This window comes from Alternaria arbusti (assembly GCF_024043155.1).
Source record: "Alternaria arbusti strain BMP 1465 chromosome Unknown scaffold_21, whole genome shotgun sequence".
Taxonomy (NCBI): domain Eukaryota; kingdom Fungi; phylum Ascomycota; class Dothideomycetes; order Pleosporales; family Pleosporaceae; genus Alternaria; species Alternaria arbusti.
Genome location: NW_026249961.1, coordinates 401,043 through 426,127, shown reverse-complemented (window position 1 = coordinate 426,127; position 25,085 = coordinate 401,043). Strand labels below are relative to the sequence as shown.

At 53.3% G+C, this 25,085-nt stretch overlaps 9 protein-coding genes across 9 annotated transcripts; 4 read left to right on the top strand and 5 right to left on the bottom strand.

Annotated features, from left to right (window-relative positions):
• Nucleotides 1-753: 753 nt before the first annotated feature.
• J4E86_010393 (uncharacterized protein) lies at nucleotides 754-1,722 on the bottom strand (the record flags this gene model as incomplete). Its single annotated transcript, XM_051450892.1, has 3 exons — nucleotides 754-1,455; nucleotides 1,535-1,629; nucleotides 1,704-1,722. The coding sequence occupies 3 exons, from the start codon at nucleotides 1,720-1,722 to the stop codon at nucleotides 754-756; spliced, it is 816 nt and encodes a 271-aa protein (XP_051298085.1).
• Nucleotides 1,723-2,320: 598 nt separating this feature from the next.
• Nucleotides 2,321-4,103, bottom strand: J4E86_010392 (uncharacterized protein; the record flags this gene model as incomplete). Its single annotated transcript, XM_051450891.1, has 3 exons — nucleotides 2,321-3,742; nucleotides 3,792-4,021; nucleotides 4,076-4,103. 3 exons carry the CDS (start codon nucleotides 4,101-4,103, stop codon nucleotides 2,321-2,323), a joined length of 1,680 nt encoding a protein of 559 aa, XP_051298084.1.
• Nucleotides 4,104-4,898: 795 nt separating this feature from the next.
• On the bottom strand, nucleotides 4,899-6,092 carry PXR1 (telomerase inhibitor; the record flags this gene model as incomplete). Its single annotated transcript, XM_051450890.1, has 3 exons — nucleotides 4,899-4,925; nucleotides 4,977-6,015; nucleotides 6,070-6,092. 3 exons carry the CDS (start codon nucleotides 6,090-6,092, stop codon nucleotides 4,899-4,901), a joined length of 1,089 nt encoding a protein of 362 aa, XP_051298083.1.
• Nucleotides 6,093-6,378: 286 nt separating this feature from the next.
• J4E86_010390 (uncharacterized protein) lies at nucleotides 6,379-7,063 on the top strand (the record flags this gene model as incomplete). The annotated part of the gene is made up of 3 exons (XM_051450889.1): nucleotides 6,379-6,615; nucleotides 6,729-6,841; nucleotides 6,895-7,063. 3 exons carry the CDS (start codon nucleotides 6,379-6,381, stop codon nucleotides 7,061-7,063), a joined length of 519 nt encoding a protein of 172 aa, XP_051298082.1.
• A 342-nt stretch (nucleotides 7,064-7,405) lies between these two features.
• On the bottom strand, nucleotides 7,406-10,012 carry J4E86_010389 (uncharacterized protein; the record flags this gene model as incomplete). Its single annotated transcript, XM_051450888.1, has 2 exons — nucleotides 7,406-9,493; nucleotides 9,545-10,012. The coding sequence occupies 2 exons, from the start codon at nucleotides 10,010-10,012 to the stop codon at nucleotides 7,406-7,408; spliced, it is 2,556 nt and encodes an 851-aa protein (XP_051298081.1).
• A 1,997-nt stretch (nucleotides 10,013-12,009) lies between these two features.
• J4E86_010388 (uncharacterized protein) lies at nucleotides 12,010-12,963 on the top strand (the record flags this gene model as incomplete). The annotated part of the gene is made up of 1 exon (XM_051450887.1): nucleotides 12,010-12,963. The coding sequence occupies one exon, from the start codon at nucleotides 12,010-12,012 to the stop codon at nucleotides 12,961-12,963; it is 954 nt and encodes a 317-aa protein (XP_051298080.1).
• A 541-nt stretch (nucleotides 12,964-13,504) lies between these two features.
• On the top strand, nucleotides 13,505-15,246 carry J4E86_010387 (uncharacterized protein; the record flags this gene model as incomplete). Its single annotated transcript, XM_051450886.1, has 2 exons — nucleotides 13,505-13,812; nucleotides 13,869-15,246. 2 exons carry the CDS (start codon nucleotides 13,505-13,507, stop codon nucleotides 15,244-15,246), a joined length of 1,686 nt encoding a protein of 561 aa, XP_051298079.1.
• Nucleotides 15,247-18,399: 3,153 nt separating this feature from the next.
• On the top strand, nucleotides 18,400-20,673 carry J4E86_010386 (uncharacterized protein; the record flags this gene model as incomplete). Its single annotated transcript, XM_051450885.1, has 1 exon — nucleotides 18,400-20,673. One exon carries the CDS (start codon nucleotides 18,400-18,402, stop codon nucleotides 20,671-20,673), a length of 2,274 nt encoding a protein of 757 aa, XP_051298078.1.
• Nucleotides 20,674-22,467: 1,794 nt separating this feature from the next.
• Nucleotides 22,468-23,862, bottom strand: J4E86_010385 (uncharacterized protein; the record flags this gene model as incomplete). The annotated part of the gene is made up of 1 exon (XM_051450884.1): nucleotides 22,468-23,862. The coding sequence occupies one exon, from the start codon at nucleotides 23,860-23,862 to the stop codon at nucleotides 22,468-22,470; it is 1,395 nt and encodes a 464-aa protein (XP_051298077.1).
• Between the last annotated feature and the right edge of the window lie 1,223 nt (nucleotides 23,863-25,085).

Below are 25,085 nucleotides of genomic sequence, written 5' to 3'. Positions count from 1 at the left end.
GAGGCGCGTCTCGAATGAGTGACTCAATGAGGGGTAAGAGCTACACGTGTAATGCGCCAATGGCTGTGAACCCTCAAAAGCATAGTAACTGAGCGCGCATATCGATGGTATCGGGCTTAGGAATTCTCTGGCTCACATCATCCCAATTGGTGCAGGAAATTTGGTAGCCGTGACTGACTGGCGCGTTCAATTTTTTTGGCGGGATGACGTTCCATCAACACATGTTGCCCCGCGTTGCGATGCGTCGGAGCTTGACGAAGCGGCATTGGCCGGCATCAATTCAATCTCAAGATGGCTCACTATCGCGTCTGGACTGTGGGCTGACAGTAGTACCTCCAGTTCCTGTATTCACCGCTGGTGGAAGAGAGCTGATACACGTGTCACCACACTAATGTTATGCTGTTGGTGTAGAATGTTTCAACATTGGGTAGGAGAAGATACCATGCTCAGATTGTAAGAACCAGACATCTACTGTCTACGCGCGTCTATCTATAATGCACTACATATGCATTAAACCTATGTCGCTTCATCTCGAAGCACAACCGTGAAGCAGACACGTCAAGCGCGAGACGCCATGCACGCATGTTTCCCTTTTGATCCTCCTTGAAATGACCAACCGCGACTCCAAACTGAATGATGAGGAATGAACTCCAATATGAAAGGCGTATGCATGGGATGCCTCGTCATGCCTCACATGAAGTCGTCACTATAATTTGTTAGCATCTGTGAAAGCCAGACAGGCTCCAACATAACTTACTCGCCAAAGTCGTCGTCATCGTATGCCCTGGTATCTGCCCTGACGCCGACGTCTCTGCTCGCATTGAGTGTGGTCTTGGTCTTTGCAGCCTTGCTCTTCTTTCCACCCTTCTCAGCAGCCTTCTCCTCCTTCATCTTCTCGTTGCTCAGTGTCGTCAGACCAGATGCAATCTTCTTGATCTGCTCACTCGGCAGATCCTTAGCAATCTGCTTGGTGAACTCCTGTAGGAACAGCGAGTACTGGCCCTTCTTAGAGTTGCCAGCAATCAGAGGTGTGAGAGTTTCCCGGAGCTTGGTAAACTGGTCCTTGGTGTTGGGGTTGAAAATGGCGAGGGAGGAGAGGTCGATGGCGTTGCCCGGGTCGGACTCGTCGGCAATAGTGATGGCTTTGCCAGTACGGGCCTTGGGGGCGACGCTCAGGTCACCAAAGAGTTCCTCAGCTTGGGCGCGCGAAGCGTCGAGTTCTGCCTGGCGCATTCGTTCGCGGCGTTCAGCCTCAGTCTCTTCTTCGTCGGTCTCGCCATCCTCTTCCATCTGCCGCCGACGTAGCGCGGCCTGCCTGTGCTCCTCGATCCTTTGCGCCTTGGACTTGTGGTTCGCCTTTGCCTCTGCCTCCGCCTTAGCCTTTGCCTCGGCGGCCTTCTTTGCCTTCTCGCGTTCGACTTCGGAATCCTCGGCGGCGTCCCATGAATCTAGTACCTATTGTGTCCAATGTCAGTACATTTGGTCGTGGCGGGGCTTGAAGTATTCAAGCGCGGGGCATGGTGGGCTGACGCACATCGTCGTCTTCTTCTTCATCGTCGAACTTGCTGCGGCGCGCGATAGGAGCCACCTGTGGGGATGTGGGAGGAGTGCTACCCTCATCCTCGTCGTCTGCAGAACATGTCAGTCCCAAGTTTTTGCATGACCATCTTGAACCGCGCGCAGTGGCAGCGAACATGACGTACCCCACTTTCCTGGTGCCATGGTTGCAGTTATTTGTGAAAAGGTATGGGCTTTGTGTTGTTGGGAGTAATGTATCCAAGGGTTCCGACGGCGGCGCAGGGTTTTATGGGCGAGTGGTGTGGGTGAAGGAAACGATCAAAGGTTGACTATGGCGCAAGACAATGGTTGGGCTTCTGCAGGTGTCGCGCGTGGCTCGCTTGATCTACCAAAAATTAGCTGCCCAATCACACATGGTACGCCACATTCACTCTTTGCATGCACACCTCAATTCGCTACGACCCTGTGTTTATTGTAGGTGGATCGCAGACTAGAACTCGCAGTACAATGAACTGATGCATGAGGAACTCTGAGATTCCATTATTGCTGTCCTGCTCACGCTAGGCCATGCTTCGGCCGCAGGCGCCTTGCAGCCAGATTGTATCAGCCATCTCATATCTACAAGACATTACTTCTTTAGCCTTTTCCTTGACGCCTGTCAAGGCTTCAAGTACAATGAAATCCCTATATCTAGCTAAACAACAAAGAAACAAGAACAGAAGATGAAACTCGAACCCAACCAGGACATTGCCAGAACATGTTGGAAGCAGACGAGTTGTTTGGAACAAAAGACCCGAGTTTACTACTCGGGAACCTCCCAGGGTCTCCAGAATTTCCAACCCTCTCTAACCTCTCTGGGACCCTTTCGTTTCGAGCTGGACACGCCGACCAGTCTTTCGATACCGACTGTGCCCTCGGCCCGAAGGAACTTCTCTTGATCAATCTCCTCTCCGCCTTCCTCTTCATTCCCGTTGTGTAGGACAGCAGGCCAAAGCACACCTACTCCGTCACCAGCAAGCGTCGTCTCGAACTTCTCGAAGCCTTCCTTCTCTAATTTGACCTCAAGAGAGTCGAGAATCTTGTACTTTAGCTTTGTGCCGTTGGATATTACGGATGCGGCGCCGCCCCCGTCCGCTTCGGAAGAGGCGTCAGATTCGTCTGATGAGGTATCGTGGTGCGCGCCATTCGCATGACCGTTGGTGAGGGCTGGTGGTTGGGGCTTAAGGATAGTAATAGCGCATCCTCCGCCTCCTGCACCTGTAAGTTTTGTCCATCCGATGCCCGTGTGATCGATTATCTCGCGGATACGCTCAAGTTTGGGATGTGAGACGCCCAATGAGACGAGTAGCCCGTGGTTCATCGTGACGAGCTCACCGAGATGTCTTAGTGAGTCTGGAGATGTTGCATCGAAATCGGGAGATGTGAGTAGTTTGTGTGCAGATTCCGTCACTAGGCCAATAGCATTGAGGATGTTTTCTGTGAGGGCGGGATGCACCTTGAGAAGGTTGGCGACCTTGGCGACTTCTGTTGCCGTGCTGCGCGATTGCCGTGTGTTGACGAGCAGCAGTGGGAGCTCGGGGAAGCTATGCAATGGTATGACTAGAGGTGGCTTGTCGTAATCCCTCCGCTGGAAGAGAACCGCTTTGCCGCCCGAGGAAACGGTATTGTCGACACCTGAGGGGTTTCCGTGGATGCACATCTCCCCAACGAACGCCCAACGGTTGATTCGCTCGATGTTGAGCTCACATTCTTGCGGCGGCTGGTCTTGGTGGGGTCCGCTGAGTGCGCGTATCTGCAGCAGCATTGCCGTGCTGAGGCAGACAGATATACTGGCGCTACTGCCCAATCCAGCACCAATGGGAATGGTCGATCGTAGTGTGTAAACGCACGGAGGGACTTTGCGCGACGCGAGGGAAAGGAAGAGGTATAGGAAGGAACACGCAGAGGCGTGGTGGATTTTGCGTATCGACTCGGGGGCTTTCGGTGATACTTCGTCGATGAAGGGCTGGATGGCGGCCATGAGGTCGGGGTCGAGCGAGGTGACGAGGTCGTAGTAGTACTTCTTCTTGCCTGACTTGGAGAAGCTGTCCCATGGCAGGTCATCGATATTCCACGTGTGTTCCATCTGTATGTCGGGGAAGCGCAGTTTAACGGTCCGATTCGATTTGGAGAGGAACGAGACGTGGAGGTAGGAGCGGAGCGATATGGCGGCGGCGATGGCAGCCTGCAGACGGTCAGCACATGTCCCGACCTGGTTGTCCTATTGATCCTACCTTGCCGTGCACTACCGCGTGTTCTCCGTAGACGATGACCTTGCCGGGTGCAGAGACCATGAAAGGAGGCATCATGGGTGACGACTGCTTGCGGAGCAGCGCAGGCGCGCCGTTCGGCTTCGATGTGGAAACGAAAGGCATGTCAGAGGCCAATTGCGCGGGCATGGAATCTATAGGCGAGGGTTCGGGTGTTTGGGTGGAATGCGACGATGTGCGCGGGTGAAGGCTCGCTGCGTACGGGTTAGCCATGCAGGACTTGGACAACATCGGAACAATTGCCTTACCGGGCGCGTCGACGGTTCGTCTGCGCATGCTGCCGTTTGCTGCCATGCCTGGTGGAAGAAGAAGAAGAAAAGCAACAGGTGGCAAGTGAGCGTGAGTGAATGGAGTAGGGAATTGGCCGTCAAGGAGGCGTCGTGCTCAACGGGCGGGCCAAGTACCAAAGTCGGGCGAGGTCATTATACATGGGCTAAGTCGGCGGCGGACTAGTGATCAGCTCCACCATGCAGGAACTGACGGGGGTAATCTTGCATCCCTGTTTCTGGAACCGCCCTATGGCTGCCGGTACATTTCCAACAAACAAATGTCCCGCCATCGCCCCGAGTGGCCTCTCTCCTCTGTGACGCAACCCAGTCCTCACCGGTGGCGCCGTCATGTCCCATTAACCTCAGATGCTTGGGCGCAGTCACGCGAACAATATCAACACTGCCCCTTGCCTTTGCGCACCCGTCCTCTACAGCCGCAGTAAGCTTGACGAGGGTCCCGGTGGCTTAATACTAGGACCGATGGTTCAAACGCGGGGAATATTAAAGTCTTATCAATGTAAAGCCCTATTAGGCCCGACATGACCATGTCTGCCACGCAATCGTCGGGCTCCGACTGTCCGTTGTACGAAGCTTACAGCCACACCACGCCATGCAACGCGACGCAATCGACTGACAGAAAGATCAAGATCAGAGCCAAACTTGGTGTAGTGTAACAGGGCATCTCTATGCTCTCTATCGCGATGGCTCGGAACTTGAGAATACAACCCGGCACGTGCATGCTAAACCAAAAACCCTGATAACTCCTCGCTATGCATGTACAGATCGGTTCATCAGGATGAGTCTACGATGGCGTCTTGATCATGAATATCTATGGAGACGTTAGTGGAAAGCACATCAAGCCATGGGAATGCAAACATACCTCTTTCATCGCTTGTGCATCCATAGTCGCAGCCTTCTTCTGCTGGATCCACTTCTGTCTGACGGCATGCATGCCCCTTGGAGTGTATGATAGGCCGGCGGGAACAGGCGTAGATGTCTTCGATACAGGCACTGATGAGATCGTTGTGGGCGCGCTCTCGTCTTCCTCACTTTCTGAGCTCGAGTCGTCTGAGCTATCCTTTTTCGCAGCCTTCTTTGCAGCCTTCTTCAGTGCCTTCTTTGCCTTCTTCTCCTCCTTGCGTGCCTTCTTCTCGGCCTTCCGCCGTGCCTTGTCTGTGAGCGGTTCTGGGTCAGATGCCGGAGCGGCGGCGTCGTCGGTAGAAGATTCGGCATCAGATGAAGATGCCCGTTTTGATTTCTTCGACTTGTCTTTCTTCTTGTCCTTCTTATCTTTTTTGTCCGTCTTGTCCTTCTTTGACTTGGAGGAGTCGCCCTCCTTCCGTGCTTCATCGCGCAAATCCATGCTCTTCTTCTTGCGCTTCACCTTGGGCTCGTCTTCTGTGCGCTCCTCTCGCTTCCTCTTTTTGTCCTTCTTGGCCGATGCGCCATCCTCGCTCTCCGACTCAGTCTTAATCTCAGTTTTGATCTCCACTTCCTTCTTGATATCCGAGCCCTTGGTAATCTTGTCGCCCACCAGGAAACCACCGCTCACAAAGTTCATCATGCCGTATTTCCGGTAGACAAAAGCCCTCTTCTCAATTTCCTCTCGCCTCTCCTCTTCCTTCTTGACCTCCGCCTCATTGCCATTCAAACGTCCAAGAATGCTCTCTAGTCCTGCAAGACCAAAGTTCTCGGCGCGCTCACTTCCTCGCTTTGCGCCCAAGCCAAGGTTGTCGTCTTTGAGGAATACTCGGATGTGCGATTGCGAGGCAGCGGTATAGTGAGCGGCGTGGGAGGCGTCTGTCGCGCCCAGTGAGTTGCCGGGCTGCCATCCTTGCGATGTCAATATGCGATGGCCGAAGCGCGACGTGTTGTTCGCCCAAGTGGTGTTTTGGGGATCGTTGGAGATCTTCGATCGACTGGTGTGGCGTTAGTTTGGCAGGAAACAGCCAGAGCCAAACTGGCGAACGTACTTCTTCGGCGCTGCGAGACCCATGCTGAACACTGAACAGACTGAGCGATTTCGTGATTGTTGAAGAGAAAGCGGGAGTCCGCAAACACAAGCCCGAAAAAACTGTGGATGCACGCTAGCGCGGAATCTTGGCGCCATCCATGTGGGGAAGCCATGCCTCGCCGTATCCAAGCCTCCGACTTTCACCCTCTAACTTGCAAGTTTCCATCACTTGAGCCACAACGACTTTCGCAATACGAAGGTTTCGGCAAAACGATTGATCACCACTTTCACTTACACCACTAATCATCAGCACTTACCAACAGCAGTCATGGCACCACCGCGCACAACCAAGAAATCCACACTCACAAGCCCCTCCACAGCCACAACTCGCCAGAGCGCAAGGCATTCACGGAAACAGGTCATCAACGAAGCAGATGATCTCGAAGATCTAGACCAAGGAAATAGTACGATCGACGATGAACATGCTGGAGATGATGAGGCAGAAGCATTGCAGCGCACTTCCGATGGTCCGCTGGAACAAATGATGGTGAAGATGGTAGACGACGTATGTTGAGATGGGCCCATCACCAGCAGACTGTCGTCTCCATGTTTACGTCTATGACCCACACTCGCCTCGTCATTCGGTTGTCGCAGATATGAGGCTAACCTCATGTGCAGCGACGCAAGTATCATGACATGTCGAAGAAGAATGTAGGTATAGCTTACAACAAAAAGAAAGAGGAGTTGGAAGAGTCTATCAATGCAGTCTTCGACACGCACGAGGCAGAGGCGTAAGCAACGTAGTCCTGGAAAGTCGATCAATCACAAACTAACAGTACCTCAGATCAGCAGCCCATCAAGCACAGCTCAAACGACTCCAAGATCTTCTCGGCCAAAAGATCAATATCGAAACCGCCATGGGCAGGCAGCTAGCGAGCTTGCAAAAGATACACAACGCGCACTCTCGTGATCTCGAGACAGTCGTCGAACGCCGACTACGGGAGATGAAGTGAGCCCTAGAACTCTGGGAACGAAGAGAAAGTGGTGAGCTGGGCATGCGCAAAATGTTGCGGGCCTGTCGCAGGGACAGTTCACCACTATAAGAGTCACGAATCTCGTCTCGAGTGCTACAGACCAAGTCATGGCGGAACAAGCAGGCATTGTCTTCTCAAAGTTGAGGTCTCAGGTATCAAAGTAATGTAATATAATTCAAGGATATCATAAGAGTAGACCAACCAGCTATTTCCTGTAAACTTGCGTTTCGAACAGATTCCCGCATAAGGTTCCGCTGTGCGCAACGCTCATATCTATGCATAGTCACGACTGAAATACCACAAACGCCATTGTCATGCATGTCACCTCCGGTACTCCGGCAAGGCTTCGCTTTGCCGCCTGCTATCTTGCGGCGCACCCTGCGTACTTCGACCTGGGCGTACAGCACCCACGAGATCTTCGTCTTCGTCGTTTAGCGCAGGCGCCGAGGGTACCAATTGTAAGCTCCGCATTCTATCGAGTGGTGGCGCTGAAGGAGTATGTGAAGACTCTCCATCTTCATCATGATCTGTGGGCGGTGCACTTCTTTCCATTTCCAGTCTACGTCGCTGCATTTCCTGCTTGTCGTCGGTAGGTTCGACATGTGATGATGAACCAGCGACGTACTCTGGTGCGGAGCCTTGTGCCGTATGCGGCGATTGGGGTGGTAATGGCGGTAGTGGTTTTGATGGGTCGTTGTCTTCGCCATTAACGGGTGGCTCTGATCGACTGGGATGTATGGTATGCGAGGACTCGGTTCGGATAGTTCTCGTCTCGTCATCTGTGATGTTCGTAACACGGCGCTGTAACGATGGTGATGATGTCATGCGTGACGACAACATTGGCGAAGATGTCGCACGGAACGGGGGCGGAGGATGGGCTGAAGTCGAAGATGATGAAGCTACTGCGACGTAAGGAGGGTTTGGATCATCATCTTCTGGCAACACAGGCGCTGATGCAGGTATGCCATATTGAGCACCTCCTGAAGGCGTGGAGGATCCAGCAGCATCTGGCGGTTGGGAAGGTAGTAAGCGTTCTTCTGCTCGTCGCAACCGTTCTTTCTCCGATATTCCCTGCTCTTCTTGAGGAACAACTGCAGGCACAGGGAACCCTGGTGCCCTGCCTGCGCTATGCTGTTCATATCCGGGGACGTCGTCATACGTTGGATCGTAGTTGTAATCGTAGTATTGCCCGTTCTCGTCCTGCTCGTAGTAGTACTGATCGTAGCCCTGCTCGTCGCTGTATCCTCCGTAGGCGCCATTGTCATCAGCCGGCTGTTCCTGTATTTGTTTCTTCTTGCCGTTCCTGTCGCTGTCTCTGGTACCGATAACAACTTCGAACAAAGCAGAGATGATGCCCTTCTCGCGGCGAATCTGATCGGTGTCGACAAAGTTGCCTCCCCAAGTCGAGAACATGCTGCCGCTGGCATCATCACGTGTCATGGCAGAGGTGCCTCCAGCTGCAGAAGGCAGATTGACAAGCCCAGCGTTGGACACCATTCGGTCGAGGCCTGTGAGCTTGCCTTGTATGTCTACAACGACCTCGACGTAGTACTTGAAGGATATCATTGCGCCCGGTACGTTTGATATTGTGGGGAAAGCCTCATCTGGTACGCGCACCGCACACTTCACCTCGGCCATGAGCGTTCTGGGGTCGACGAAAAGTGGTGCAAAAGATTGACATAGATCCTTCCGGAACAAGTGACTGGATCCAGCTGACGAGAGAGACAAGCCTCCCAGGCCAGTCCTCGATTTCGGATAGTAATCTTCTGACTTGGTCTTGTCGCCTTTGCTGTTTGGTACGACAGGCAGTGCAGGATGCATGTCAACTCTCGCTTGACGATACAACGTGATGATGATACCTTTCAAGCTTCGTATATGCTTCGTGTGATTCACAGTCACTTTGATCGGTATTTGGTCGCCTCTGAGAAAGCCGGCCTTGAGCACGTCGATCGTGGCTGTGATTGTCTTTCCTTTCAGTGTCGCTCGACTTCCATTTTGTGAGTTTGACCCATCTGTAGCCGTGTTGATCGAGCGAATGCCGTACTCCGTTCCGGAAGCGTTTCCACTACTCCTTTGACTCTCATAGCTCACATCGCTAGGCGAGGGACTCCGTGGACCCTCCGTCTCATCGATGGTCTTGGTTGCTTCCAATACAGGCCCCACTGACTGAGGCTCCGAACCAGAGGGTGTATGCGGCGTTTCCTCTATTGGCCTCTTCCGCGTCGACCTAGCGCGTGTTCGTCTAGATATGGGTTCCAGAGAAATGACACGGGGCTTCAATTGCGGTACGGGCGCGATGTCGATCGATTCGGTGAGGTAGACCTTTGTGTCGCATGACGCAGTCGGCGACATAGTCGTGGGGCGTGTCAAGGTAGCATTGAGCATGTAAGATATCGTTCCGCGCTCGAACTGTGATTGGTTGTTAGTAAGTCTGTCAGCCGCAGACGAATCGCTACTCACGTCAATACTGCTGGGTAAGCCTTTGGAAGGGAACTCGAGCTCGAAGTTGAAGTGGTATACACCCTCAGCCAGTCTTCCCTCGCCGCAAAGCACAACCTCGTCCTCGAACAGCGAAACGAATCCATTGCCAAAGTAGCTCACTGCTTTTTTCCCTCTCCCAGAGCCGACTGTTGAGCAGTAATTCTTGTAAGCGTCTCCGGGAGTATTTGGATTCTTGAAAACCTGCGCATAGCCGTGCAAAGATACGACCAAATGAGTGATTCTCAGGGGTTTGACGATCTTGATAATGACAGTCCCACTGATAATGTCGCCCGGCGTATAATGGCGATGGGGGTCATCTGATTGAATATAGAATTCGGTGTAGTTGCGAGACTTGGATGTCAAGGGTGATTTGAGCCGAGAGAGAAACGACCGGCTCGACACTGGAGAGGACGGAGTAGCAGCTGAACGTGTCTGGCTGGAAGTCATACTCCGTGTACCAGGCACATCATGCGGCTATCCGCAGTATAGACGGTCGTCTCCGGGAGCCCACGCGATTCTACAAATGTGCCAGTACAAGCTAGTCGCTTGGGCCGCCGGGACGAGCTGTTGCGTGCAAGCACCGGTGTCGGGAGGCGCACGCGACCGGCGGTAGGGGTATCGCGAAAATGGCTTTGCGTGGCTAGTCAGAACAATAGGCGCAACAAGCACGGCGGCGGACGCGGTCAGGTGTCCGGTATATGGTGTTGTGGTTCTTGGGCGATCGCTTCGGGGCTGGCGCACGCAACGGCGACGCGCAACTGTCTCAGATGGACGGGGGGCTGTGGTGATGGCGATGGACAAGGTCGGTGACAGGCAACTGGATAGCGCGCACCTCTGGTCAGCATTGCGGTGGACACGGCGTAATCGTGGCAATACGGTGATGTCTCGCGGTCCCACGCGGGGAACGACGATGGTGATGGTGGCAGTGCTCTCTAGCGTGAGCAAAGACAAGCCGTCGTGCACGGCGCCGCAGCCCCATGGATGCTAACGTGACGGGCACGAGGCGGACAGCGAACAGCAATCGGGACGCTTGTGGGGCGCGAGGGAAGGGATGGATGTATGATGGATCAGCAGTTACGTACAGCTTGGGTCGCGCAGAAGGCTTGTTCAAGAGCCGCAAATGCTCTTGGCTGCCAAGTCGTCAAAGGAACACAGGGTCTGTCCACGGTGGAGAGTGGTTGAGCGGGGGCTTTTGGTGGGTGCAAAAGTTCGGTCTCATCAGCAGCACCTGAAGAATGTTGTTTAGTTGGAGTTTGGAGGCCCGACGACGTGTTATGTACGCAAGGGCACGAAAGCACTGCCTGGGTCGTCGCCAGCTATACAAGAAAGTTACCCGCGGAGGCAGACACCGTGCTCGCTGCAGCTGCACACCATGCGCGGGTGAACCTACGCGGATCCCCGATGCTGGGTCGCTAGGCTGTTGCGTTGCGCGATTCTTTTTGTCTGCCCACTCGGCCTAATCACATGCGAGTTGCGTTGTCTCTCGATACCGCTTGCGAAGCTTGCTGAGGCTTCTCTTGGGATCAAACCGACTAAGGTGGGCACTGGAGCTTGCGAAACAGCTAATGTCATGGGAGTGACCCATACAGTATCGAGTCTGTCTGCAGCGCTGATGAAGTCTGGCGCCAAATGCTATTATGTTTAGCCATCCTGCATCAGCGAGGGGACAGGCCCACTGCGGTCTCGATCATGCCGTCTGCGTCCTAGCGCGCGATCGTAGCTAAGCTTCTCTGCCAAGCAGGTCATCAATGCTTGTGTCGCGCTGTTAGTGCGTCACGGTCATGGACATCCTTCACGTTTTCAGGAGTACAGATATCATCACCTCCCCGATTCTCGCCGCAACGACATTAGTAAGCTAGAGCATATCATGCTAACGGCTGCGCACTCATAGGTGGGGGGTAGCTTGGTAGACGCGCGAACGAAGTACCTACCTAGGTAGGTATTTCCGAGGTCTGTTGTGGTCTACGATGAATCGTGACGAGAGGGCCCTTTCTTCTAATCTTTGCGCCTGCGCTCTGATGGATCTCGACGATAAATTTCTTCATGTAGCTTGGATTGTTCTCAGGTACAGACATTTGGTGATGGAGATTCTGGATAGCCACTCACAACCACTGCATTTCAAGCAAGACCTAGACGAAAACACAAAATCGGGTATGCGAAACCACGGTTGTAAACTGCCCACAGTAAGCTTATTACGTCGCCACTGAAACCTCTTTTCTCGAGCTACGATACAGTAGAGTCCTTCAATCATATCTGCATCTCTTGAGGTTTTACCTCCAAACGACGCCACTCTAAGATTTGCCGTCATTGAGAGGGTCAAACTTCGACAAAAAGCCATGAAAGACCACAGAGAACCTGCAAGTAGGAGACGAAGGCCTACTACGTATCAGCCCACCAACGTATCAATAGCCAGAAAGCAAAAAGCTATGAGCATTCACCCTACTATGGACTCAAAGGACAGACTCAAAACTGGCTTCGCCGCGCTCCCAGAAGAACTTCACCTAGAAATCTACAAATGGAGCGCAAATCGTATGGTCCTCAAAACTGTTCCTGGGATCAAACATGTACGTTGGGTGGCCACTACATACAATTCTGGCATCACTGGAGTCAGCCGGGAGATCCAGCAAGCTGCCGGCGACACATTGTATGCGCTCGACCGAGAGAAGAAAGCACGCCTTTTCGTGCACTGGAAGGGCATCAAGCAGTTGCCTCGCCTCTTGCAACTACTCGCACATACGTATACATGGGGTAAGCGCTGGCTTGAAGCCAATCCACCAAACGCGACAGATGGTCAGCAAGATTGGGTGCGAGTCAAAAAGTCAACTTCGCATGATCTCAACGCACTACTTTACGAGTATCTTAATCCCAGCCATTATAAGAAAATTTTCAGCGAACTCGGAGATCCATCACGATCACCTACGCTTTCCGCACTGGTACGAGACTGGTTTAGTGATATTGCTACGAAATGCAATACCGCCGCCCCGATCCCCATGGACACAACGGAACGACGTCTCTTGATCGAATTTCTGGAGATGACAATGGACAAATTACGGAACCCAAACACGAGGGGAGATCTCGAAATATCTATTACCGTCCCCAAAGCAGACACCAACTATGCAGACCCTGACGACCAGACCAGAAGACTGTATCTTGACGACGTAGTGGAATACATGTATCAACTTTTTGAGACTTTCCGGACGCATTTCCGAATCAAATTTCGGTTCCTTGCTGTCCTCAACACCCCAGCAGACGAGTTCAAATGGATACTGGTCGGTGGATATTACGCCGAATTCGTGGAGCCGTCCTATAATCTTGTGCAAACGGAGGGTACTGGTGGGTTTGAGGTCAAGCTTGGTAGCATCGCGCGTGTAGATCACGAGGCACTCGACATGGCTTGATTGTAGCTGGTGACGGGTGTTGAGGTGAAACAGAGTGCTCCAGAGGTCTCCTCCGCTCGAACGCGAAGCTCCGCATGGGAAATCTGTCACTCACTTGGGTATCGAGACGTTACGCCTACAGCTGGCGAATGAGCACGCCAATCGTTCAGAATATGGTGGTGTTTGTCAGTAGGGCGGGCGTGATCTAGTTCGGAGGATGGCTGACTCAGCGAGCGGTCGCAGAAAGCACAGACTGACTCGGGGCGCTGAACTTTTTCTGGCCGGAAGGCAAACTAAGGGTACGATCGCTCTCTGTATCCACAACCCCTCGGCGTGTCTACTTTTCTCTAGTTTCTCAGTGCGGATTACTTTGTATGTACGAATGAAGATAATGAAACTAGTTTCACACACTCTCTCATCTCGCCCGTTCGCTCTTGCTCGTCTCGTTCAGCCGCGCTCTCTAGCAACTAATACAAGACATAGCCTCATCTCGACAATCCCCTTCACACCCAACCGCACCCAACACAGACAGTACACTTCACTTCCAGCACCAGTCACAGACATGTCCGCACCACCGAAGCGCAAATGGACCCGCGGCGGCAGAGGAGGAGGCCGTGGAGGCGGCGGCGGTGGCGGCGGTGATCGTACCAACGGCACACCTGGGCGAGGACCTGCGAACGCTCGCTCGGCCATGTCGCAACAACCAAAACGTCCTAGAGTCGAAGACACACTGCCGAAGCCAGATGCGGGCGTCGACGTACGACAGATGTACAGCACTGCGGCCGGCGATGCGGCACCGAAGCCCTTCGCCGACCTGAAGAACAAGCTACACCCAGCGTTGCTCAATGGCTTGGACAAGATGGGATTTGAGTAAGCATAGCCCTTCTTACGTTACACTCTCCCAGCACGGTCGCTGACTCTTACAGATACATGTCCCCTGTTCAACAAAAGGTTCTCACTGAGCTGCCCAGTTCCTCCTCCGACTGTGTTGTACAGGCGAAGACAGGTACGGGCAAGACCGTGGCCTTCCTACTGCCTGCGATCCAAAACCTCTTGGCCGGTAACATGCCCCGGAAAGGCAAGGTCGCCATCCTCGTCGTCTGCCCTACCCGCGAGCTGGCTCTACAAATTGCGAAGGAGTGCAACGGTGTCACATCGTGTCTGCCCCAGAAGATGGAGTGCCATACTGCGTTCGGTGGTACTTCTCGTGCCTCGAACCTCAAGGCCTTCATGAACGGCAACCCTACCGTCTTGGTCGCTACTCCCGGTCGCCTTGACGACATTCTGGGTGAAGAGGAAGTTCGCGAAAAGTTCAGTGATCTGAAGACGGTTATCCTCGACGAGGCTGATCAGATGCTCGATGCCGGTTTTGCACCTGCGGTCAAGAAGATACTCAGGCGCATCCCCCCAAAGAACGATGGCTGGCAAGGAATGTGTTTCTCTGCCACACTCCCCAAGGAGGTTCTTGACATCGCCAAGATCGTCTTATTCCCTGGTTACACACATCTTTCGACTGTCGACCCGAACGAAGTGCCGACCCACGAGCGCGTACCACAGTTCTTCTTCTCTGTTCCTACTGTCAGTCAGACTTTCCCTGCGTTGTCAGCCCTGATCGAGGAGGAGTACAACCAGAACCCCACCGGCTTCAAAGCCATTGTTTTCGGTACCACCGCGAACGGTGTCGGACTGCTGTATGACCTCTACCGAAATGCGCTACCCCAGTTCAAGCTATTTGAGCTCCACAGCCGCATGTCTCAGCCTGCACGCACACGCACTACCCAGGAATTCAAGGACGCTCAAAGCGGTATTTTGTTCGCATCCGACGTCGTCGGGCGCGGCATGGATTTCCCCAACGTTGGCCTCGTCGTTCAGCTGGGTCTCCCCTCCAGCACTGACCAGTACGTTCACCGTGTCGGCCGAACAGCTCGTGCCGGTAAGGATGGACGTGCCGTCCTCGTTCTCTTCGAGCAAGAAGCCTTTTTCCCAAGGATCAACAAGACGCTGCCTATCAACCCTTACCCCGTCGACCTTGTGTCACGTCTACCCTCGCACCAAGCAAACATTGACCGAGCCTTCACCAATGTCGATGAGCAATCGAAGGCAAAGGCGTACCAGGCGTTCCTCGGCTACAACAAGACTTTCGTCAAGAAGCTGCAGATCTCTACGGCCGATCTAGTTCGTCTCGCTAATGATTACGCGTACACGATGGGCTGCCCCGAGCCGCCCATGTTGGAGAAGTCCACAGTCGGCAAGATGGGCCTGAAGGGAATACCAGGTCTCAGGATCGGGTCTCGAAGGAACTAAATATTTGTCGGGCCTTGAAGCAAAGATTCTGAAGCCGATGAACGATGTCTTACTTTGTCTGGAGTTTTCACATAGATCATTTGAGATTAGACATTGCTAATGAGCATGTCAGCATTGTTGGCGGAATCAAGAGATAGACATAGACCTTTTTTGGTGCACTAAGTTAGTACCTAGATACCCGAATATTTTCTCTTCGATGCAACGTTGCATGTCAACATTCCCATCATGTGTTTGTGTCACACCCAGCATGCTTTATATGCCTTCAATCGCAGAACGCATTCTAGTTCATTTCCCGCACCATAATAATCTACCACGGAAGATGTTCTAAAGAATGAAAGTTCGCCCATTGTATCGTGGAACACAAGTCAATTTGCCCGTCAGGAATAGAAGAGATAGAGGCAACTGTATTTTCCATTGCACATAGGAGACCACGGTACATTATCGATGACTCTTATAGCCACTCCTCCTAACTCCATGTAACTGTGCTGATTCAGTTCAAGTAACATCGGGCTAATGAAATGCCGTCCAACAGGCTTTGGGATGACTTGTAGCATTCTCAAAACGCTTGAAACATGGTCCGATGTCTGTACGGTCGCTAGGCTAGTATGTGACGACAGCGGCGTGAAATTACATAGTCAAATGACCTTACTGTAAAGACTCTGACAAGTTCAACTACCCGAATGTATCCAGTATATCCATAGATCATGTACACCCTTGTGCATTCCATGATCTTCACTAACAGCTCATGAGCAAACATCCATCGACAGTCAGGGACAAGATTAGTGTGGATATGTACATTACAGCGTTACATGCCTAGTAATGTGACCCTTTGCAAACTTTCCGATGGTGATCTGGTCGGGTGTCGCACTCAAGTGCCATGCCCACAGGCTGTACCTTGCAGAACCGCAACAGCACATTATCGCAAGGGTAGCATGAGCTCTTATCCAGGTACATTTTAAGGGTCAAGGGAACTTCCCCGGCACAGAACACGCTCGCAGCTCATGACAGGTCGCGTGAGCGCTTTATTGCCGGATCGTTCATGTCATGAGTTCAAAGCATGACAAGTAAGTCTTAAAGCATACGTCAGCTTTGCGATCAGGTGAAAAGGTTGGAATGAGCAGACACGGGGTTGTAGGGTGTGTAGAATTGAGTGAGGCCCGGCGTTTGTCCATTCAGCCTTACCATTTCCTCGACTGATGGTTTGTATACGGTTTCAATTTCACGGTCTTAGAATTCAGGTAGGCAGTTTGAGATTAGAAAATGATACGATTTATGTTTTCTCTGATTGGCCACAAAACTGTATTTCCGCAAGTACCGGCCTGAATTTTGGGCTCCGATCCGACAGCACTGTCAACGTCGGGCGGGAGATTTGACGGACGGAGTGAAGCACGCAGCGAAAACGACCTGTCGGCGCCCTCCGCTTTGGAAGCATACTTCCCGGTTTGGGTACACAAGCCTGTTTGCGGGTTTAAGCGCACGAGAGAACAGACGCTGTTGAGGTCGAAGTTGCGGCTACCCGCTGATCACCATGATGAGCCGTCCGCCCCACGCTGCTAATCACGGAGGAGGCTCCGCATCGTGATCTGTAAAGACTCGCTTAGGAGGTTATTAATGGAACCACAGACGTTGTTGACGGGAACCTAGCCGGCACCTGAGCGTTGCGCCTTTCAACAGGAGCTGAGCCGCATGATGAAAGAATATCGTAATGGGCAGAAGAAAGAGCAAGAGGTGTACAAGTCGGTAGACCGGATGCGGCATATGCGATATGACTGTTGAGTGGGGTGCAGTACTGGGGTAAGCTGACACGCAGGCATGGTAGCGAAGGCTTCCGCGCATGAAGACGGCATACTCGGAGCGCACTACGACGAGGTACCCGATTTTCACGTAGTGTTCCAAGATGAGTTTTCGCGCATGTGGTCGACCAGATGACAGTTCATCTCCTTTGCGAGTTTGTGATCGCGATGCAGGAGAAGTTCCGTGCGCTGGAGTTGAGATCGAAATGAGATGTCGGTGGTAGCCTCGAGAGACCCTTCTGGACCACGAGGGTAGCGATGCAGCGTGGACTGCGTACCCCTGGGATGTGGGCGTGTGGCTTTAGTGGTTGAGCTGAGCTGCACCTAAGGCCAGGGTGCCGTTTGTCGAGTTTCATGCGCCCCTAGTGTTCGGATCAGAGTGTGCCACCGTCTGGCACTCGATAGGCTGTGCATTGCGCTCCGGGGCGACTCCCTAGGCATACGATAGCTGTTATCCACCGGCTTGCAGCATAGCTGGCTGCGACGGGGCAGTTGTTTCACCGACGCGTTGCACTGGCGCTTGCACGTCGGTGGCTCTCCCAGTCGTCGCCACAGGCGTTGGGTGCTGGATCCCACGGCGGGCAAAAGCAATGGGTTTCAGATGGGCGTCAATGGCAGCAGCCTTACCGTGCACGCCCACTGCAAACAGCTGGCTAGTGTAATTGCCGGCGCGAGGTTGTTCCTGGGCAAGATGGGCATGACGTGCGATCGATCAGAGGGAACCCGTGCTCGGACCCCCTCATTGGCCACGCTCCCTTGCTCCTTCCTTGTAGGTGCGTTTGCAGTGGCAGCCAAGGAAGGTGCGCTGCAGCTGCCTCCAAGCCTGCCTATTGCCCTGTTGTCCTGCCCGCTTTCTCTCCGCGCTCCAGCAGCGGCCCAAGATCTCCTCTTCTTGTTTCATCGCCCACTTTGTGTCTTTGAATCTCTCCCGCCGCATTCCTCCATTATTTGCTATCAGAAGAAAACGCACACCGCCCTCCCGCTGCAGATCCGGCATTACTGTCGTCAGAGGTTCTTTTTTAGCGCCCTTAAGCGAATTGCTCCGCTGCCTCATCCCATCAGCACAGGTTAGATAGCAGCCCACCCTCCCTCAAACGCGCTCCTTTCTCACAAAGTCACGTAGAATTGCACCGCACATGACAGGCAGCATACTCCCTCCGACAATTGACAGCCCACACCTTACCGCCCCTTCAACGACTCACTTGGCCGTCGTCACCGCAATCTTAGTCAACACCGCACCCGCCGACCGTGCTTAGTCGCCTCGACGGACCCATTTTGGATTTCTAGACGCGACTTCACGCGTCAAAGCGTCTGGAGAGACTATACAAGGCTGTTGGTGCCCTTGTAGCGGAGTCTCGCCATGGCTGCAGCGCGTCGACAACACTCCATGCAGATTTTTCAGGACCCTGTACAGCCTCACGACCACCACCAAGCAAACGCCTTTGATCCACGCGACCTCGACGCCTTCACGTCCATCACCGACGTGTCCAACAACTCGAACACCCTCCTCGCCCCTCCCGCACCCTTCACCGCCAAAGCATCGCCCCGCAAGACCCGCCAAGTCTCCAGCTCGCCTCCACCCAGCGCCCTTACCGAGAAGGGTCTCAACACGGTCAAGATACCGCCGCCGCAAGAGCAGTGGTTTCGCACCGACGCGCCCACCAAAAAGACCCAGGCTGCGCGTTCGCAGGACTCAGATCCAATGGTCGGCGAACTCCAGTACTGGCCCGGCTATCCGTCCCATATGGATAAGGAGAACGCCTACTATTCTGGCCCCGTCATGTCCGCCATGTCAGCGGCAGAGCCACCTATGAAGCAGGGAAACAAGCGACCACTGACGGACGCCGCCCCGCTACGCGACCGCACCAATATGAACATCACCAAGAAGCAGAAGTTCGTCAAGGACATCAAGATCGAAGACGTGGACGGACCGCTACCCAACCCAGACCAAATGCCCACCGTTGAGGACGACGGCAACAAGCCTTCTTACAGCTATGCGATGCTCATCGGCATGGCTATTCTAAGATCACCGAGCCGTCGGTTGACCCTCGCGCAGATCTACAAATGGATTTCCGACACATTCGCTTTCTACCGCAACTCCCAAGAGACTGGATGGCAAAATAGCATCCGCCACAACCTTAGTCTGAGCAAATCGTTTTCCAAGCAAGAACGCCCCAAGGACGACCCTGGAAAAGGCCACTACTGGGTCATTAATGCTGGATTCGAGAAGCAGTACCACAAGGTCAAGCCCGTTCGCCGACCGGCACCTCCAGAATCCCTTGCTCCGGCATATGCTAGTGATCTCCCGCGTCCTTCCACATCCATGTCGGCTAGCTTCCCACCCATGAGTTCGACAAAGGGATTTGACTCGAGCAAATTTCCGGAAGAGGCCGAGCTACCTTCTTCCGAAGCTACCATCCCTTGCTCTGACCCTGCTGCGCATGACGGCCATGATCCTATTAGCATGCCACCACCCCGTCAGATGCCATCTTCGCCTCCGCCAGCTGACATCCACTCATCACCTCCTCCTCCTGTCTCTCGATCTCGTTCAGTGCGTGAGGACACACCGCCACGCGCTCCACACTTCGCACCCAACAGCCGTTCGGGCGGACGCCGGCGCAAGTTCAACGGTCTCGGTGACAGCGGTTACTACTCGTCCATCGAATCGTCTGCAACCAAGGGTAACCCAATGGGACCTTTACTCACTTCCGAGGCGGATCTCGATCGTCCCAACCTTAAGCGTGGACGTGCTGAAGAAGAGATTGCCCGGATACGTGGCTCCTCTTACGATTCTCCCACCAAGCCTAGGTCTCACAAGCAGTCTACCATCTCGTCGCCGGTCCGCCAGGGTACCAAGGTTCTCGATCCTCTTACCCCTGCTATTGTCTTCAAGCGGCCTGCTCTTCCACCCGCTTCTGCATCGCCCAACACCAATCTACGCAACCATCGTAACAAGATGCGAGAACTAGTAGGCGGCTCACCAGATAAGAGCCTTGCTATGTGGGTTGACACTTCCTTCCTTGACAACAAAGCTTGGAGCCCAGCTGTATCTATCCCCAACGAAGAAAACGTCAACCTCGTCGGACATGGTTTCGAGAGTACCTTTGACATCTTTGGGGACTTTGGCTACAATGAGAGCCCCCTCAAGCGTTCAGCTAAGCGCCCCCGCCTCGAACGTGCCGTTACCACAAGCGGTGTTCTCGCCGACATTACTGGCGCCAAGGGGAACATGACCAACTCACCTACTCCCAACTGGAAGATGTCATCGTCTTTCCTCAACATCCCAGACCTCTCGCCTGCCAAGAAGATGTCGCCCATCAAGGCTCCCGTGCTGAAGTCTAATGCATCTACCCCTCTGTCCGAGTTCGCTCTTCCCCAGCCGAAGAAAGAGAACGCACACACGGGTCTCACGCCTCCTCAATCCTTCCACGTTCCCTCAAAGCCGCAACAGCCACAGCAGGATGACGAGGACATTTTCCATCTGTTGCACAGTGACGAGTCTGAACCAGGTATTGACCTGCTTCAAGGCTTTGAGAAGATTGGAGCAAGGACCTTGGCCGTCGCTCCCAACGGATCGCCCCAGAAGAAGTCTGCGAGACCAAGCTTGGCTCGTAGTTCTACTACTCGATTCTAAATCGACTACCACCCCGTCATCATAACTGGCTTTTGGCTCAACCTTACTTTTGTACGCCACCCCTGGATCTCATCATCTGGATCTGGATACCTCATTCTTCGCCATTCTCGATACCCCTCATCTTGCGACTACATCTTTTAGCTCTTACCTCCTGGCCTTCCATATCAAGGTGCCCAAGATCATCACTTCGACTCCTCCTACTTTGGATTATCCATTGGATAACTCCGCCTCACGATGTAACGACCAACGATACCCACGATAGCAACGGCTGGCCCTCCTACTCTTAACGTCTAATTCGACATATCTTCTTATTGGGCGAGGCGTTGTAAGGCCACGCGGACGTACATATTGCCCCTGTCATTGTCTCTACTACGGTGTTCTGGGTTCCTGTTTCTTTGAGCGATGCAAGCGTAATGATCTATTGAGGCGGCTACTGTACTCGAACAGAGATGGTCATTTTTACATGGCATAATTATGATATCGACGAGAATGAGAACATGCCTGAACGCAGCGGATTCGATAGTATTTCTTGCTCAGCAAATTAAACATGTTACTTGATTCTAAACAATGAGCCTGCCTACTTCCATCCCAGTTCATGAGCTGCTTAACTTGGTACCGGTTACAAACATGCGCTTCCGTCAATCTGATTTTCATTCGCATATTTCTGACCAGTCTGCCTCCAATAACAGAACTCATATACCAAATCACGATACGTGGACTGCCCATACACACTAGTACTTCGCGTCGAGATAATTTTCCGTGACCTTTGCTTTTCCCATGCCCTCTTCTCCTAACCCCCTCCCAACGAAAGCCAATTCGTCCCAACAATGCCCCTCCTCCCGCAAAAAGGAACTCTACTTCCCCTCTCTATGCAGCAAGCATAGCGTACCCTCGGTCCATCGGTCTACCGTTCACCTACTCAAAATCCGGAACACTAGCCACGATCGTCAATGCACCTGCATACGCAACGCAGCTCTCTAGTCTGTACTTGCCCCACAAACGGACCACGCAGCTAGACCCTAGGGCACGTATGTCGGCAGTCTCGGTAGGTCAGAGCGATGGCGTTCCATGGAACGGTATACAGTCGCTTACCCGATCGACAGCGGTAACCAATACTAAACGTGCATGGCGAGGCGGGGCGGACATGCGTGCATGCATGGTCGCCATGTAGGCGTCGTATGTACAGGTCTTCGTACATACATACCCGTAGCGTCCCACGGCAATGTTGAAGTAATCAGAGTTGCAAAAAGAAGTAACGCCGCATAGCAACGTGGTCTGCGCTGTTACACGGCTTCGTATGCATATACGTACGTGCTTCAGTGTGAACCTTGGACTGTCTGTCTACTCTGAGGGGAGCCGGATGTACGCATAGGGCAACTCTCGCAGGATATACTCTTTCGAGCTTTATCGCGCATACTTTACCTCCTTTAGATTCGCGCACTATGGGTTGATCCGGAAAGGCAGAGGCGTAAGCTTATGTTGGCTCCAGTAGCTTGAGCATGTGCAAAAAACATACAACAGCGATTATACGCCAGTGGTCACCCACCTGACTACTAGTTCGCCGGTTAAAGGTTTATCGTGTGGAGAGCGAACGGGATCCGGAGTAGTCCTTTGCCTGTGGTCGTATGTGGCAGTTTTTGGAATTTTGGCTTTGGTATTGACAGACAAAAGTTCACAGGATCGTGATCCGCAGAAAACTTGGGCATGGGCAACCACAGTACGGAACATGATGCACGCACACTCCAGCTGCGGTAATAGATGAATCGCTCAATAAAATTTCCTATCTACATCTCCTCATGTCCGGTAATCACCGTTGATAGTGACATACTCGTGACTGAAATCACATGTCCAGAAGACAGCCTCCTCGCCTTCCTTCTCACTCAACCTGACCTTGATCTCCAAATCCTCAGCCTCTAGAATCTTGGCTGCCCTGTTCTCATCAACTTGCTCCGGCTCGCCCTTGACAAGTAGCTTCAACTCCTCACTGCCGTCCGTGGGGACAAAGCTAACGCTCGTCTCTTCGGGAACAACGGAGTCAACGCCTTCGGCGTAACCCGTCGCGCACAAGATACGGCCCCAGTTTGCGTCCTTTCCGTACAGGGCTGTCTTGACGAGCGGTGAGCGCGCAATGGTCGAGGCTACGCGGTGAGCATCCTTGTACGACGCGGCATTTGTCACCTTGATGGTGACAAATTTCGTCGCACCTTCGCCGTCTCTGACGACCAGTTTCGCCAGGTCAATCGAGAAGTCTGTGAGGACTTTTTGGAAAGCGGCAAAGTCTTTGGAATCGGCCGAGGTAATGGGCTGTCCGCCGGCGGCACCGTTGGCTAGGATAGCAACTGTGTCGTTGGTGGACGTGTCACCATCGATGGAAATGCTGTTAAAGGACTTTCCAATGGCGGCGACAAGTGCTTGACGGAGCAGGTAAGGGGCGACGGGGGCGTCTGTGCAGATTATGCCTAGAAGCGTGGCCATGTTGGGATGGATCATGCCTGCGCCCTTAGTCATACCCGCAATGTGGTATTCTTGTTGAGTACTCGGTAACGAAAATGTCTTTGAGACGAGCTTGGGGAATGTGTCGGTTGTACAGATTGCACGTGCGGTGCCTAGCCAGTGTTCGTGCGTGTCTCCGAGATTGTAGAATGCAGTGGGTATCTTCGAGGTAATTTTGTCAATGGGCAGGCGCTGGCCGATGACACCTGTGCTCATGACAATGCTCCGGCTTCCTTTCAGGTCGTCTTGCCCGTTCTTGTCTTGTATGAAGCACTTGTCGGTTTCTTGGCCCATGGATATAGCATCCTCAATACCTCCACGTCCCGTCACTGCGTTGGCGCACCCTGAATTCACTACGACAGCCCGTATTCCCTCGCCCTTCCTCTTCTTCAGCATGTCCCTGCTGACTGTGACTGGAGCAGCTTGGAACTTGTTCGTTGTGAAGACGGCCGCTCCCGCGCATGGTGTGTCGGATGCGATGAGAGCAAGATCGTCGAAGCGGGTGTTGGACGCCTTGACACCAACATGCGCACTTCCAGCCTTGAATCCAAGCGGGTATGTGCCTGAAGTCGGAACATACTTCTTCTTGGCAGGTGGGATCACGCCGTCGCCCGGTGCAGCGTATGTTCGTATTTGCGAGGTGAAGATACGGTTTGTGCGGGCGAGGAATCGCGGGTTGGGCCGTGTGAGGGGCATTTTGGGATACGTAATGAGCAATCAATTGCACTGTGTGACAATGTTAGCTATGTTGACACTTGAGTCGTTGTTTGCGACTACTGCGATGACACAGGAACTCTCGCGGCAGCAACGGTCGAGGGAGCCCAATGCTGGGACCATACATACCTGATGATCTTTTTGTATCCCTTGTCTTGTCTGACTCACTCAATTGACGTCCTGCGCCCAATGAGTCTTGCGATGGAAGCTGCCCAAAAAGTTGGAGGATGCGCTTTCCCGCCGTTATCGCTGCCCGCCGATCCCCACGCGAGCCACGTTGAGTCAAAACCCCTGCGCGTCTAGAGCAGCAACGCGCCCAGCGTCGACCCCATCAAATAACACACGAGGATCGCGTACCGCGTCATCACAACCCGCTCCTTCTGCACCAGGTACGGCGCGACAATGAAGAAGATGGCTGCTGTGGGCAGGCTGGCTGGAATTGACATGCGCAGGCCGCGCGCGAGCTGGGCCAACAGGGCGTAGTAGCGGCTGTCCAGAGCCACGGGCACGAGGCTGTCGCCGCTGTAAAGTACCAGGAATTGGAAGACCGTCAACAGCAATGTTGATACCAGCAATGCGTACTCGATGCCTTCGCGACGGCGCTGTTCCATGTTCCTGACATAGGCGTCAAGAGTGCGTTCGACGACAGGGAGTAGTGGCGTTTTCTCAGAAGTAAAGGACATCATGATTGTGGATTTTTTTTGGATTTGGCGAATATGAGGTTTCTGGATTGCGAGGCCTTCTACTTGTTATATGCCAGCCATGCGCTCGGGCGGTACACTCTTTGTTCGATACCAATGTTGGTAGTCTTGGAACGCGCCTTGTGAAACAAGCGGACCCCAGTTGTTTGACATGGCATCTTGGCCTCACTCTCGGCTTCGGTCTTGTTGCGGCAGCCTTGCTCCCTTAAGATTGAGGATGACGAATGGGGAGAGCCCCAGTACAACCCACTCTTTGCAGGCTGTGGCCATCAGCGTTGGCAAGGCATCGCTTACTGAGAACCTAATATGTGAGCACTCACTCGTGCGTATCAGGATGTGTGGCGTAGCGTAAACTACATCTTGACAAGGTTCCGCTATGTTTGATCTTTCCAAAATAGCTACTAACATCAGATGTGATGTCTTGGCCAGAAAGCGGCTGTTTCGCCAACATTGCGTCACTACCTAGGTACCGAGGTGATCGTTCACCGAAATCGACAAGTCGTC